The sequence below is a fragment of the Elephas maximus genome, chromosome 9 (genome assembly GCF_024166365.1).
Source record: "Elephas maximus indicus isolate mEleMax1 chromosome 9, mEleMax1 primary haplotype, whole genome shotgun sequence".
Taxonomy (NCBI): domain Eukaryota; kingdom Metazoa; phylum Chordata; class Mammalia; order Proboscidea; family Elephantidae; genus Elephas; species Elephas maximus.
Genome location: NC_064827.1, coordinates 70,442,353 through 70,457,304, shown reverse-complemented (window position 1 = coordinate 70,457,304; position 14,952 = coordinate 70,442,353). Strand labels below are relative to the sequence as shown.

At 40.2% G+C, this 14,952-nt stretch overlaps 1 protein-coding gene across 3 annotated transcripts in view; it reads left to right on the top strand.

Moving 5' to 3' along the window:
* Positions 1–14,952, top strand: part of CDK5RAP2 (CDK5 regulatory subunit associated protein 2) — a 228,257-nt gene that overhangs the window by 28,494 nt on the left and 184,811 nt on the right. For all 3 annotated transcript variants that reach the window (XM_049897012.1, XM_049897010.1, XM_049897011.1), the window contains 3 exons: positions 2,596–2,706; positions 6,236–6,312; positions 14,017–14,140. In XM_049897012.1, coding sequence (XP_049752969.1) covers positions 2,596–2,706; positions 6,236–6,312; positions 14,017–14,140 — 312 coding nt within the window. The remainder of the gene's footprint in view (positions 1–2,595; positions 2,707–6,235; positions 6,313–14,016; positions 14,141–14,952) is intronic.

Here is a 14,952-nt window from a genome sequence, read left to right as displayed (position 1 = left end):
GTGGAAACCCTGGTTACATAATGGTTAAGCACTACAGCTGCCAACCAAGTGGTTGGCAGTTCGAATCTGCCAGACGCTCCTTGGAAACTCTATGGGGCAGTTCTGCTCTGCCCTATAGGGCTGTTGTGACTCGACAGCGGTGGTTTTTTTTGGGGGGGGTTGGCCTTTGGTGTCATGTTTAGAACTCTTCCTTTAGCTCTAGGTCTTGAAGATTTCTCCTGCATGTATTTCTAAAAGTTATATTGTTTTATGTTTTACATTTAGATCTAGTGATCTCATTTGAGTTAACTTTTGTTTTAGGTAATGGGTTTAGGTTGAGGTTCATTTTTTTGCAAATGAACATCCAATTGTTCTAGTCCTATTTATTAAAAAGACTATTCCTTATTGAATTGTCTGTACCTCTGTCCAACATCAGTTGGCCATGTTTCTATGAGTCTATTCTGGACTCTGTTCTGTACTACTGGTCTATGTGTCTGTCCCTTCATCAGTATCACACTGCCTTGATTATTGTTAGCCTTATAATAAGTCTTAAAATTGGGTAGTGTGAAGTTTCCACCTTTATTCATCTTTTTCAAAATTGTTTTGATTAGTCTAGAAGTAGGTTGGCTATTGGCTGATCTTTTGAATAATGTGGTTTTGATTTTGAAAACACGTTTAGTCATTTAATCACCTGTGAGAGCCAGAACTTGACAGGACTGCCTGTTTTTCCGGGTCTCAGTTTCTTGCCTTTGACAGGGTACAGTCGTTACCACTTTTCTGTTACTCTCTATTAGTGGAAAATATTTGAGTTTTCCATCTCTGACCTTTTTTTCCCTTATACAGATTCTGGCTTTCTTAGGTTTTACTGTATAAAGGTTCTAGGAAATGGCTTTTACAATTAGGCCAATGTCTGTTCTTGGAGTGGGTTAGCCTGTTTGGAAAAATTTGCTGGACAAACCGAACTAAAAAATCAGATATTGTCTATTAGGCAGTGAAGTTTAGTTGATAGGTCAGTCATTGGAGTCAGACATGGCAGAATATGAGTCCCAGCTCTCTCACTAGTGGTGTGATCTTTGATTATGTGTATAGTATGAGTAATAGTGTTGTTTTAAAGATTGAGGTATTATATAAAATACTTCGCTCAGTGCCTGTTATATAGTACATTCTCAGGAAATGTCGGTTCTTTCAGCCTGCTCTTCCCTACCCCCAAAATTTTTATTTTGAAAAATTTCAAACCTGTGGAAAAGTTGTGAAATTGTACAACAAACAACCATGTCTTCTTCATGTAAATTCATCACTGGTTAATATTTTGCTACATTTGGTTTATCTCTTTTTTCCCTCCCTCTCCACCCATTAGAGAGTTAGTCGTAGACACCATGTCACAGCACCCTGAAGCTCTTCACCATGTATCTCCTTAGGACATTCTCCTTTAAAATCGGGATACTATTACCTAATATAAAGTTGTTTTTCAAATTTCCCTAATTATCTCCACATTGCCTTTTTTTTTTTAAAAAAAACAAAGATTCACTCCATGATCCCGTTGCTACTTTCATTTAGAAGCATTCCCCAACTTTTATGTCATTAAGATTTTTGAAGGGATATTTTGCAGAATGCCCTTCATTTTGGATTTGTCTGCTTCCTCTTGATTAGATGCAGTTTAAACATTTTGTAAGTGAAGTTGTTTATGCTCAGGGATTCATCTCAGGAAGCGTGTGATGTTAGCTTGCCCCATCATTGGTGATGTTAAATATATTCTCTTTATTATGGTAGTGTCTGCTAAATTTCTAAATTGTAGAGGTACTTTTTTCCTTTTGTAATTAGTAAGCCATTTATGGGGCAATATCTTGAGATAGTGTGAATGTCATGTTCTCCAGTGATCTTTGATCCGATGCTTTTAGCATCAGTGATTCGTACCCAAATCAGTTGTTAGTACAGAGATTGTGTAATGATGATTTTCTGCTCCTGTTACCCTCTGGGAGCCCTGCTGGTAGAGTGGTTAAAGCACTCGGCTGCTAACTGAAAGCTCAGCAGTTTGAACCTCCAGCCGACTCGATTGTAGTGGGTTTTGAGTTTATTATCGTATTAAAGGAGCCCTGGTGGCACAGTGGTTGGCAATTTGAACCGAAAGGTTGGCAATTCGAACCTACCAGCAGCCCCGTGGGAGAAAAGACCTGGTGATCTGCTCCTGTAAAGATTAGAGCCTAGGAAGCCTAGGGCTACCCTGTGGGGGCAGTTCTACTCTGTCCATGAGATCACTGTGCATTGGAATTGACTCAACAACACATAGCATTACTCTTTCACACTTTATTTACTGGATTCCTTTTGCGAAGAAGAGATTTCTCTTTTTTTTTCCTTGTGTCCTTACTATCATTGTGGAGTCATGAATTCTTTCTTTGCTCAGTCATTATTCATTCTTGTCATCATTTGTTTAGATGCTAAGATTGTCCCAAATTTGGCTAGTTGGAACCACTAATCAATTCTTCTGGGTTGGTACAATTTCAGCAAAGGTAAGCTTTCTCCAGTGTTTAACACTTGAATCCATTTGGAGCCTTTGAAGCTAGGGCCTTCTGGTTTACTCTGTTTGCTTTAGATAACCCTTCTGTGCTTATTTTCCAGCAAATCACTGAATTGAAGAAAGAAAACTTTAACCTAAAGCTCCGCATCTATTTCCTTGAGGAAAGGATGCAGCAGGAATTTGATGGCCACACTGAACGTGTCTACAAAACTGTGAGTGGCCCACTTCTTGCTGCTGGCCTCGTGTGTCTTCTCTTAGACATTCCAAGCAGAAACTTGATTAACGTCTGTTCTCAGAATTAGCATGAACTGGTAGAGCTGCTTTAATTTAATTCGAATTGGTTTTGGGGAGCATAAAGATACTAAGATGACATTAATAAGCAAAAAGTTACAAGATTAACTTTAAGGGAGTCATTCACTCTCTTTCTTCCTGTTTTTAAAATCTGAATCCTGACTTACCATTCTTATCTCAATAACTTTTTTCTAAGTTATTTATTATTTAGAAAAAGGCAGTAGGATGGTGGAATGGCTTTGGAATTGAATATGAAGACACTAACTAACTTCTGTAACTTCAGGCAGGTTGTTGCACCTCTCTGGGCTTTCTTTCTGAGTCAGGTGAGAATCATTACGTCATAGGGTTGTTTGTGTGGAATCAAATGAGATGACAGATGAAAAGCCCTCCAGCACATAGTCAGTGCTTGATAATTATCATCATTGTCTTATTGAGGCTTTCTATGGCAGCCCAAAGGTAGAATTGTCAGTTTTTCTGTGATGTGACTTTTCTGTATTCCTTGTGTTGCTTGTAACTGTCAGAAAAAAAAAAAAAAAAAAATCTATTCCCATCTGAAGTCTTGACCTGGAGGTTTCTGCCTGAAAACAAACCTTGGTTCTGAAAGTTGAAAAAAGAACTCGGCTTTCTTGAAAAGACGTAAGTACAAACAGTATTTCGGTGCCCATTTCTTGGCTTCCTCCAGTAGATTAGCCCTTGGCCTGGGAATTATTCCATCATTTCTCTTCTGAAGTTTATACCAGTGGAAACTTTTGAAGGAGGAAAAAGAAGACTCTCTGAGTTTCAGCAGATGAACTTAAATTGACTTCTCTTGAGGAGGGATTGTACTGTACTTCTGAGCCTTTTTAGGAATTGAAAAGCTCCCTTGTCCCTTAAGACATTTTGTTTTTCTTCAGCATGGGGGTGGAAAGATAATGAGGATGTCCCATTTTCTGGAAGGAAGTGGTGATGCAATCAAATTTTAAAGTAATGTCAATAGCCTAAAATATTTTGTATGTAACTATGGTGATCATATGTCTCAGGGCTTCTAGGTGAAGAGTAGCTTTGTGTCAGGTGCTGTCCTGGGCATTTTTCATTTATTATCTTATTTTAATTCTCAAGACAGCCTTGTGCAGTAGAGTTTATCTTCATCTTACAGGGGAGAAACTGAGGCTCAAAGAAGATCAATAACTTGTTTGATGTCATGTAGTGAGTATATGAGGTGGACTTTGAAGCTGGATTTTCCCACCTCAATGTACCATTGCTGCTTCAGCTCTTCTTTTCTCTTGTCTGACTAGATGATCTGACTTAATTGCATTCCTTTTACAGTTTACATTTTGGTTAGGTGAACATGGCTTAAAATTCAAAAAGTATAAAAGGTATACACTGAAAAGACTTTCTTCTACCCTTGTCCCTATTCCCTAGATCTAAGCAATGTTATTCGTTCCTTATGCAGAGATATTTTATGAGTATACAAGCATAAGCGTGTTTGTGTATATATGTATAAACTCCTTTTTTAATATAAGTGCGAACATGTTATTTACTTAGTTCTGCACCTTGCATTTTTCACCTAAGAAATATTTTAGATGTCTGTCCTTATAAGTAGTTTAAGAGCTTTCTCATTCTTTTTTTTAATAGTTGCATAATATTCCATTATGGAATATTTTTATTTGGAAATGATGATCAGTATGTCTGTAAGTTTATAACTGGAGATATTTGGTTTGAGAAAAATAGTCCGATGGGCACATTGGCTGGTTGGTTCATCAGAAAGCAAAACCCTCAAAATATGTCAGCTTATGCATCGAAGCTTTCTGCCCTTTTGAGAGCTGGAGGAAAGACTCCTCTATATGAAGAGTGTTTCTGCAGTTTTCACAAAACCACAGTTGAAGACGTTGCGCACAGCCACTCTGTGTCCTTTATGCAAAAAAGTTTCTTCTAGAAAAAAGCTTTACCCATAGCTGACTTCTTTAGTGCCTGTTGTTTGACAGTGAGGAAGAGGACATATTTTGCTCACTGTGTCCTGGGTACTTCTCAGTGTGTTAACTTGGTTAGTCTTCAGGTCCTCCACGTCAGGTGGGCTTTATGTGTTTCATTTGACAGTTGGGGAATCCAAAAGAAGGAAGCGTTACTTTCTCTCCACTAGATTTGTGCTCCTGGGAGCAGTTACAGGGCCACACTTCCAGTTTCTTGTTTGATGCCAGCACGAAGGCAAGGCCTGTGTCTGTCTTGTTTACTGCAGTAGCCTTAGTGCTTAACGCAGTGCTTGGCATGTCATGGGCCCTTGGTAAATTTTTGTGAAGTGAAGGAGTGAATAAATGAATATCCACAGACTTGCTACACTGTCCTCCTGATAAACAGTAGAGGCAGGATTTGAGTCCATACCCTTCTGGTCCCAAAGCCCATGACTTTTCCATTATTGCTGTGTATTTCTCAACCTGGGGTACTCATTCCTCCAAGTCTGCTTGGCAGAAAGGGGAGGAAGTCATGTCCTCTCCCATTGTTAATTTTACTAGAAGATTTTTGGTGGAAATGTTATTTTTCTTGAAAAAATAATATATATGTATTATGGAGGAGAATATAAAATTGACATAAATTATTAAAATAAAACAGGGAAGAGATTTCAGAGAAATCTTGAATTTATGGTAATCGTCTACAAACTATGCACCCAGACTCCCTGTCTCTATTGTATGTATTCATCTAATATTCTGTCTGGGGTACATTTGTGGACAGGTTTGAGATGCCCACCACTGCTCCACTGTCTCACACTGTGATTCATTTGCCAAAGATTTTGTGTTTGGATTCTCACGTGAGTTATAAGCCTAAGGCTGCGTGTGACCCTCTTTGTTCTAGTCAGTTAAAAGGAAAACGGTTGGAAAATGCTGCGGTGTCTCTTATAGACAGCTTGCCCGATGCAGTTGTGGCTCTTTTGTATGTGAGTACCCTGAAGTCTCATACTGAAACTAGACAGGCCATGATGCGGCCTCCCACTTATCCATCCACATGTTTTGTTTTTTTAAAGCTGTAATGTGTTGCCACTTCTCCAGCAACCACACGCATGATTGTAAACAACCAAAGTAATTGCCTTGGAATGGTGAAAGCAAAGTGCAGAATTGCTTGTAAATAAATGCTTGGTGGAGGGCAAACAATTTTTAAATCAGCCTCACTTGTATGACATTTATGCCTCTGTGTTTGAATGCTCTGGCTGTTAGAAGCTTAGAAAATTTACATAATTGTTCCAGGTCTTGAGAAAACCAGGGTTTTCTTTTGAGACCACCCCACTAACCAACCAGTGTTTAATAATTTCCTTTTTCCTGTGCCCTGAGGCTAACGAGGTTTCAGATCTAACATCCGCCTATTATAAGCATAGTCTAGTCAGTCCATGCTAAAAGCGGTTTCCCCACTGTAGCCGTTCATAAAAAAAAATATGTCCTGTATTTTACACTGTTTCTTTTCTTTTCTAATCTTGTCTGGAAGAACATTGAGCTCAAGGTGGAAGTAGAAAGTCTGAAGCGGGAGCTCCAGGAGAGAGAGCAGTTGCTCATCAAAGCCTCGTGAGTACCTGTCATCCTGTCAGAAAGCTTGCAGATCACCCAGCGGCTCTGTTGGTAGAAGCTAGCTTGGTCAGTAACATAGAACTTGTGCTTTTCTAAGCCAGTTATTCTCTCCAACTGGGCTCTGAGAATACCCAAGCAGGTTTTTGTTTAATTACTTATTTTTCCGTAAACTTTTAAAATGAATAGATCTTGGATGTACAGTGTGACAAATTTTGATAAAGCAAATATACCTGTGGAACTACCATCCAGATCAGGAAGCAGAACGTTACCAGCCTCCCAGAAGCCCCCCTCGTGCTTCAAAACCTACCCTTCTCCCCCAAAGTTAACCACTGTTCTCATGTCTGCCACCGTTACTTAGTTTTCCTGTTTTTGAATTTTACGTAAATGGGATCATACAGTAATGTACTCTTTTATGTCTGGCTTCTTTTCTCAACAGTGTATTTGTGAGATTCATCCATGTTGTTAACTGTACCAGTAGTTCATTCATTCTCATTGCTGCAAAAGCCCTAGGGCTTTGAAGATGTCCTGAGAGGCTCCTATGGTGTGGGATGCAGGGAGGTTGAGGGTGGGACTTCAACCAGAATAACTCGTTTATTTATTTATTTTTGTTGTAATATTTTGCTTGATAGAGGGGTTCTATTGCTTAAAAGCACTGGAAAAATATTATTATTATCCATTCATTCATTTATTCAAATATTTATTGAACCACAAGCAAAGCTCAGAGAGTACAGCCTGCGAGTCAGTTGGTATTTATTCGTGTATAAACATCTATTACGTATTTACTTGCGCTATGGACTGAGGATGTGAAAAGAGATCCCCTTTACTCCGAGGCTCATCAGAGGCTGGGGGCCTGTGCAACACACCTGTACACATGGTGTTGTGGACGTGCAGCAGTAAATCACTTATGAGTAAAGGGGGATGCCAAAGTGTGCTCGGTTTTGCTTGGTAAGAGTGGAATAAGACTTCCCAGGACTGACCTATCAAGGATCTGGCTGAAAGCACACGTGGTAATGCTTCCTTTGTCCTGGCAGTAGAGCTCCTGATGGATATAGTGCGTCAGGAGCATGGCATCTTTGGCATGGGGTGAGTACGTCAAAGTATAATTGGGCCAGGCTAGTATAATTCTTTTCATTGACATAGCATCCAGCATCTGGAAGTTGACCCACTATTAGCTTTGACCAGACTAGAGGTTCCCAGGCCTAGGCTCTTTCTCTGAACTTATGCTGAACTTACATACCTAGTCCATGATATTTGATGAATGCAACTGGATTAACAAGTTTTTTGTTTGTTTTTAGTTTTCTCAGAAGCACATTATTATCTAGACATGGAGGCACGTCTACTTTACTAAGCCTTTCCATTTGATCCTAAGATAGATCAGTAAAAGAATTTGGTCTGTTTCATATCCAGCACTCTGCCTGCTACAGGCCTTGACTGGGACTTGTTTTTAGCCAAGCATGTACACACACATGGGAACTAAATTTTCAAAGGCTTGTGTATACTCCTCAGTACTGACACACAAGACTGAACGTTTTGGGGGCTTATGTACATGTTTGTATGTGTGTTTCTCAAACTAGTTCAGCCTGCTCTGTAAGGCCCTTTTTGGTCTGACTGGCCTTATTAAATTATTCATTTAAAAAGTTTATTAAGCAGCTATTGTGTACTGCATTGGACAAAGTTCTTGAGGATACAGTGGTGACCCACACAGATACAAGGGGCTTACATCCTAGTGGGGATAATGGTAGTAAAATAATTACAATGATAAATGTATGAATACAGATTGAAGAAAAGCTGTGAGAAAATAAAGGGAGCCATAGGTGGGCCTGCTTTGAAAGGCAGTTAGATGGTGTGCATCTTTTTACATGCCCTTAAGCCGACTTTCAAGAGGGCCCACTGGGCTCATGTTTGCTTTTTGTTCTTAAAAACAATTCCAAAATTATCCATTGAAATAAAAATCTATTTTTCTGGTTTCCATCTTCACCTGTTAATGTTGTTGTTGTGTGCCATTGAGTCGATTCCGATTCATAGTGACCCTACCTGTTAATAGTGATTTATAAACTGAATTTTGATAAAACTTGAGGAAAGTGTCCTTGTTTATTAGTTAATTGTAGGATGGGCTGGAACCCTTCAAGCAGAATAGCCACCACTGTTCTCTTGGCAAAAGGCTCTTGTCTACTGTTGTGACCCGTCACAAAATGCAAACGCTACCAGATGTTTTGAAAACACACCCGGTGAAGGTACTTTTTGTTGTATTCAGATTGAGGATCCAATACAAGCCTTTGTTTGCTGGAAATTTAAAAACAAGTCTATTTATTTAGTAGAACGTGAAAATAATTCCCGTGGAGACAGTACGTTTCAGGACCATTATTTGAGGGCTTTAGTGCACATGTGTCTCACAACTTCTAATACATGCTGGCTTTCAGGAGCCATGGCCAAGTGCCAGGGCATGAACAAAGAATGGCCAAGTGCCAGAGCGTGAACAAAGAAAACAAATCTCCTGAGCTCAACACACTGAATGTCAAAGTACTTAAGGCCTCATGGACCCCTGGACAAGATAGGAGATAGAGAAAGCAAGAAGGAAGTGGCTTAGGCATAGTCACTGTGTCCCGCTGGTAAAAATGTCAGAAAGTGGTTTGCATGAATGTGAGAAAGAAAGTAGTTATAACAAATTTTACTTTGCATTAAATGGAATTGTTTTTGCCTACCCTGCCCATAGGAATTCCTTCACCACGGTGCATTTTTATACTCTGAGAAGAAATATAGCAGTGGGAGTAAATATATACATAGAGATATATAGCAGGGATGACATCTCTGAGGGAGTAACGTATGAGAGCTGAGAGATGAGTAGAAATTAACCAGATGAAAGGTGGGGAAAAGCATTCCAGGAAAAGGGAATGTACAGAGTGGAAGGGAACTGGGTCTGAGGAAATACGAGAAATCTGGGGGGCCTTGGTCTTGTCTTGTAGGGTCTTGAGGCCACACTAGAGATTTTGGTCTTTATCTTAAGATCAAAAGGGAAGTGACTCCAACAGATTTGTGTTTTTTAAAAGATCACTCTGGGTGCTAGAAGGGAAATGGATTGTAATGGGGATATAAGTAGAAGCAGGGAGACAGTTTAGGTGAGAGCCTGGTGATGGAGATGGGAAGATGGATTGGAAAGACGTTAAGAAAGCACTAGGACTTGGTGAAGGATGAGAAAGGAGATGTCTAGGATGACTCCTAAGTTTGAAGGTGAAGATCATGAAGATCATTAGCAATGTTGAGGTCACAGTGACCAACCGCTCCAGCTTTACCCCCCCAGCTCTGTTTCCCAAACCCAGTACACGAATACTAAAACCGTTCCCGTTCCTGCTGCTCTAGCCTTGTCCTGGCAACCTCTTCCTCCTTCCCTCCACTCCCAGCCCAAATCCCTTTCCTATTGCCTTTTCTGTTCCCAAAGACTCATTCTGAATCGCATGTGGCTTCCTCTAATCCACATCAGTTTCTTTACAAGCTTCTTTGGCGTATAACGATAATCCATATGTTTTTATCACTTCTCAGTTTCTAAAATACTTTTATATTCATTTGTGTCCCATCATTATCCTGGGAGATAGGCAGTTCTTGGGAATTACCTTTATTTTATAGAGGAGGAAATTTAGGTCTGGAGAGGAAAACGGCCAGGTGTAAAACCACCCAGCCAGAAAGATGCCACACTGGGATTAGAACTCAGGTCCCTGACTTCTAGTCCATGGCTAGTACTTTGTTACATATTCTTTTTTTACTTTCATGTGTGTGATTCTCATTCTCCAACATGACCATAAATCCCCTAAGGCCAAGATCCACAACTATTCCTTTAGTCAAGTGTACAGAAAGTGGAGAAAGCAGAGTCTGGGTCTAAGTGTGTGGCCTCAGCCTTGGGTTTTCTTCTGTTAGGGGGAATCTTAATACCTACTTGTTAGGGCTATTGTCTGGATTTGGTGACAAAGCATATGCAAAATGTTAACTACATATCTACTAAATTTTCCTTTCCTTTTGCCCCTAACCACTTAGTAAAACCTAGGGGTATTTGTGTGATAAATACTTGTTGATGGGAAATATATTTATAAATACAATGCCCTCAACTCCATTTTTAGTTTCATGATTTTTGTGAGGAGGGAGTGGGAGGTATGGGCCTTGTCAAAGCAGAAGCCCCCACCTTTCTCTAGAGAACTGTAGTTGGAATGGAAAGAATCAAGAAAAAAATGTTGAGGGTTCAAAAGGGTAGCAAAGGTGGTATTTATAGAAGGTACTTGTATTGGGTGGAAAGCTAGATTAGACCAATTTCTCTCAGCCTTTTCTCTCTTAGGTCCTGGTATCTACCTGGTCTGCTGGGCAGCTCAGATTCCACAAGGAAAGAAAGGTTAAAGGGAAGGAACTAACATTTGTTGAGGCCCAACTTTGGTTCCAAACCCTGTGCTTGGCTCTTAACGTGTTTTATTGCATTTCATCTTATAAGAGCTGTGTGAGGCACCGGTATTCCCATTTGACTGAAGAGAAAATCGAGGCTCAGAGGAGTAGGAAACTTGGTCAGGTTGGTGAAGAGTTGGGACTGGACCCTAGCCTAATCTGGTTCCAGAGCCTACTCTGCCTTGCTTTGAAGTAAACGTATATATGTTTTCTGGCTTTCTATTGTTATATTTATCAGTTACAATAAGGGGACATTAAAAACAAAAGCAGCCTTATTGTTGAGAGTAAATTTTATCTCTGTGGCTTTAAAACACACACAAAAATAATAATTCCGTTAGTAGAGGCAAATTGCACCATACTGCTGCATATAAATTTTATTGCTACAGTAACTGTAAAATACAAAGATGATAAATGAAAAGTTGGGACATTTATTATTGGGAATATATTTTATTGGTATAACTAAGACACAAACAAACTGAGTAATACCAGTACTTGTTAAAAATTGTAGTCAGTCTCTTGGTGTAATGTACATGAGTCTGACTGAAAAACAAAGATTACTATGTCTGGGCTGACAGGAAGGAGACAGTATATTTGCACCTCTGGTGGGTGGGGTAGAGGGCTGAGAGGGTAATAGGAATGAGCCATTTCATAAAGGAGGCTCTGTAAAGTCAGTGCTAAAACATTTGCAGTAGTTAGGGAAAATTCAGAACTGGAAAAAACCCTTTATCCAAGGCTTTGGAAGGAAGGGCTTCTAGTCCACGATTCTTCCAGACATATGCAATGCCCCTTGAGGGGCGAGAGAAATGATGGTAAATCACTGTGAATTCCAAAGAGTACTGATCAAGAAATGAGCTGGGAGAGTTGGGACTGAGGGTCTTTAATGGCATTAATCAGGAGGTTGCTATGAGTTGCTATAGGGCCCCTGTGAGTCAGAATCAACTCGACAGCAACAGGTTTTAATGAGGAAGTGGCAGTGGCGGCCTTGCTCTGGCCAGCTGATGGTCTGTTCAGCTCAGCTCAGACACCGGCAGATGGGTGGAATGAGATGTCTGGCAGAGGCACAGCAGGCAACAGGCTAGATGCAGTGCAGTCAAATGAGGGAGGAGGAAGCAGCAAGCTAAGGACTTTACATGCATTACCACATTGAACTCTAAGAGGTAACCATCTCATTTTTCAAATGAGGAAACTGAGGTGTAAGAGGTAATTTACTGAGGCTAGGTAATTGATCCAGAGTCACACTGAGGACGTAACAGAGTAAAAATCTGGAAGTAGATCTGTCCAGCTTCAGAGCCTATGTTCTTTTTTTCCAGTTGTTCACACTGGATTCCATTAAGATGATTTCATGACACTGGGGCCTTCTGAAGACTTCTTGGTAAAAGGAAAAAAGATATGAATAAAGTCTTTATTTGCAGGCAACTCGTGTTTGAGACTTGGACAATAAGCATGGCCCTCTTGACTTTTCATTGTTCTCAGTAAAAAATTCACGTGGCTTGTACATGTGAATTTCTGATCACATGGCCCTTGGTTGGAAAAACTGTGTATACTCCTAAAATAGGGCATGGGAGGCTGGTGGTGAGTAGATTTGTTCTGTTGCAGTTTTTCTGAGAAACCAGCTTTAGGTGGAGCCATTTCCTTTATTATTCTGTCTTTTGGAATCCTGCAATCATTTTAGAAATCTGGTGAAAACTGCTCAGAATATTTGTCTCACAAATTCATAGTCAGTACTGTTTCTCTTTTGGGGAAAACCAGAATGAACGGCATCAGTGGTTGTGGTCCATTCCCACCACTGCTTGTCAAGTGGAGAAAATATTCTGTGGTGCCAAAGCAGTGTGAACGCTGGCATTTTATTTTAGGGTGATGCGGAGTGTAGGCTGCTTGTGTAATCTGTCTTCATGCCCTAAGTGGTAGCTAGCACTCAAACCGATTGATTGTGCTGTATTTAAAACGCTGTTTCTACTTGGGGAAACCCTGGTGGCATAGTGGTTAAGTGCTACGGCTGCTAACCAAATGGTCAGCAGTTCTAATCCACCAGGCGCTCCTTGGAAGCTCTATGGGGCAGTTCTACTCTGTTTTATAGGGTCGCTATGACTCGGAATCGACTCAACGGCACTGGGTTTGGTTTTGGTTTTTGATTTCTACTTGGCAGAAGATGAAGCATAGCCCATTGCCCATTGCTGTCGAGTCAATTCTGACTCATATCGACCCTAGAGGACAGGGTAGTAGAGTTTCCAAGGAGCACCTGGTGGATTCAAACTGCTGACCTTTTGGTTAGCAGCTGTAGCACTTAACCACCATGCCACCAGATGAAGTATACAGCCCCTTAATCCCTCAGATTTAGCTTTGTTGCATACTGCTCCTTTGCACATTGGTTTGCTGCCCCAGCTCACCACCTTCCCCACACCACTGATGGAAGTGTACTTTGCTGGATGCTTCCGGGTGAGAAATTTGGCGGTAGCTATCAAAAGCCTTAAAAGTGTGCTTACCTTTTGACCCAACGATTCCATTTCTTGGAATTCATCCTAGGGCAATCACTAGATAACGTACATGGAAAGATGTTTTTTACTATCACATTGCTTGTAATAATGAACAATAACACTAGCATTTATTGAATGCTTATTCTATACCAGGCACTATTCTCAGAGCTTCAGAAGTGTATCAGACAGATGTATAAAATCAGAAACAATCTAAATGTTTTAAACAAACAGTTGATTTAATAAATTATAGTACATTTCATACAGTGGGTTTATTTGTAGCCTTCTAAAATGATGATATAGATTTATATATTTATTGACACAAAAGGATATTTATAGTGTTGTTGTTGTTGTATGCTGTCAAGTCTGTATGACAAAGTAGAACTGCCCCATAGGTTTCCTAGGCTGTAATCTTGACAGAAGCAGACGACCAGGTCGTTTCTCCTCTGGAGCGGATTGTGGATTTGAACCGCTGACCTTTCAGTTAGCAGCTGAATGTGCTTAACCATTGCGCCACCAGAATAAAACCAGATCACAGATATGTACTGTATGGTTCTATTTTTGTAGAAAATATCTGGAAGGATATATACTGTTAGTTAATTTTTTTGTGTGTAATGAGATTATAGATGATTCTTACTTTTTTCTTTTATCTCTGTTTTTGAATTGCAAATATTAATTAAAAAAAAAAAGGCTCAGCATAGGTCAGTGGGAGAAATGGCTAACAAATTTTCATTGTCTCTTTGGGGCTTTTGAAATTACCATCAGACTGTCACCCTTGTGCCTTTTACATCTTTGCCTCTTTTTGCAGCAAAGCAGTTGAGAGCTTAGCTGAAGCGGGTGGCTCTGAAATTCAGCGGGTGAAAGAAGACGCTCGGAAGAAGGTGCAGCAGGTGGAAGATTGCCTAACCAAAAGGATACTCCTTTTAGAAGAGGCAAGTCTGGAAACCCCAAGGAGGAATGTAGTTCTTATAGTGGGTTAATAATGGAGGAGGCAGAATTTTGTTCCTTTTCTTCATAAGGAAACCCTTATAAAGGGGGTTAGCTATGGCTGCTAACCAAATGGTCGGCAGTTCAAATCCACCAGGCACTCCTTGGAAACTATGGGACAGCTCTACTCTGTCCTGTAGGGTTGCTATGAGTTGGAATCGACTTGATGGCAATGGGTTTGTCTTTTTTTTTTTCCTTCATAAATTGTCAGAGTTTTAGCAAAAGTTACAGCTGCTCTTACTGAGTATCTCCTGGGTTCCAAACCCCATTCTAGGTACTTCATGTGTATAATTTATAACTCTTACACCCTGCTACCAAAAACCAAACCCAACCCACTGCCGTGGAGTCAATTCTGACTCATAGTGACCCTATAGGACAGAGTAGAACTGCCCCATAGAGTTTCCAAGGAGCCCTGCTAAGTGGCCATTATTGTCTCCGTTCCTATAGGTAAGGAAACTGAGGTACAGAGAGAAGCACCAAGTTTAAACCTGAATTTAAATAAGTGACTGCTGATTTTAAAGCCCATGCTCTTTCTGTACTACTACTGTTCCTATTTAGGGATTATCTTGTTTAGTCCTTTCATTTTACAGGTAAGAAAATGGAGGCCCAGAGAGAGGAAATGACTTACCAAACATTAGCCAAACCTAAAACCAGACTTCCTGAATTTTATGCCATTGCTTGCCCATCTAACCCCCTTCTCCAGTGTTCAGCCAACGTTTATTGAATGTCTTTCCTGTATTTGGCATTGGGTTTAACT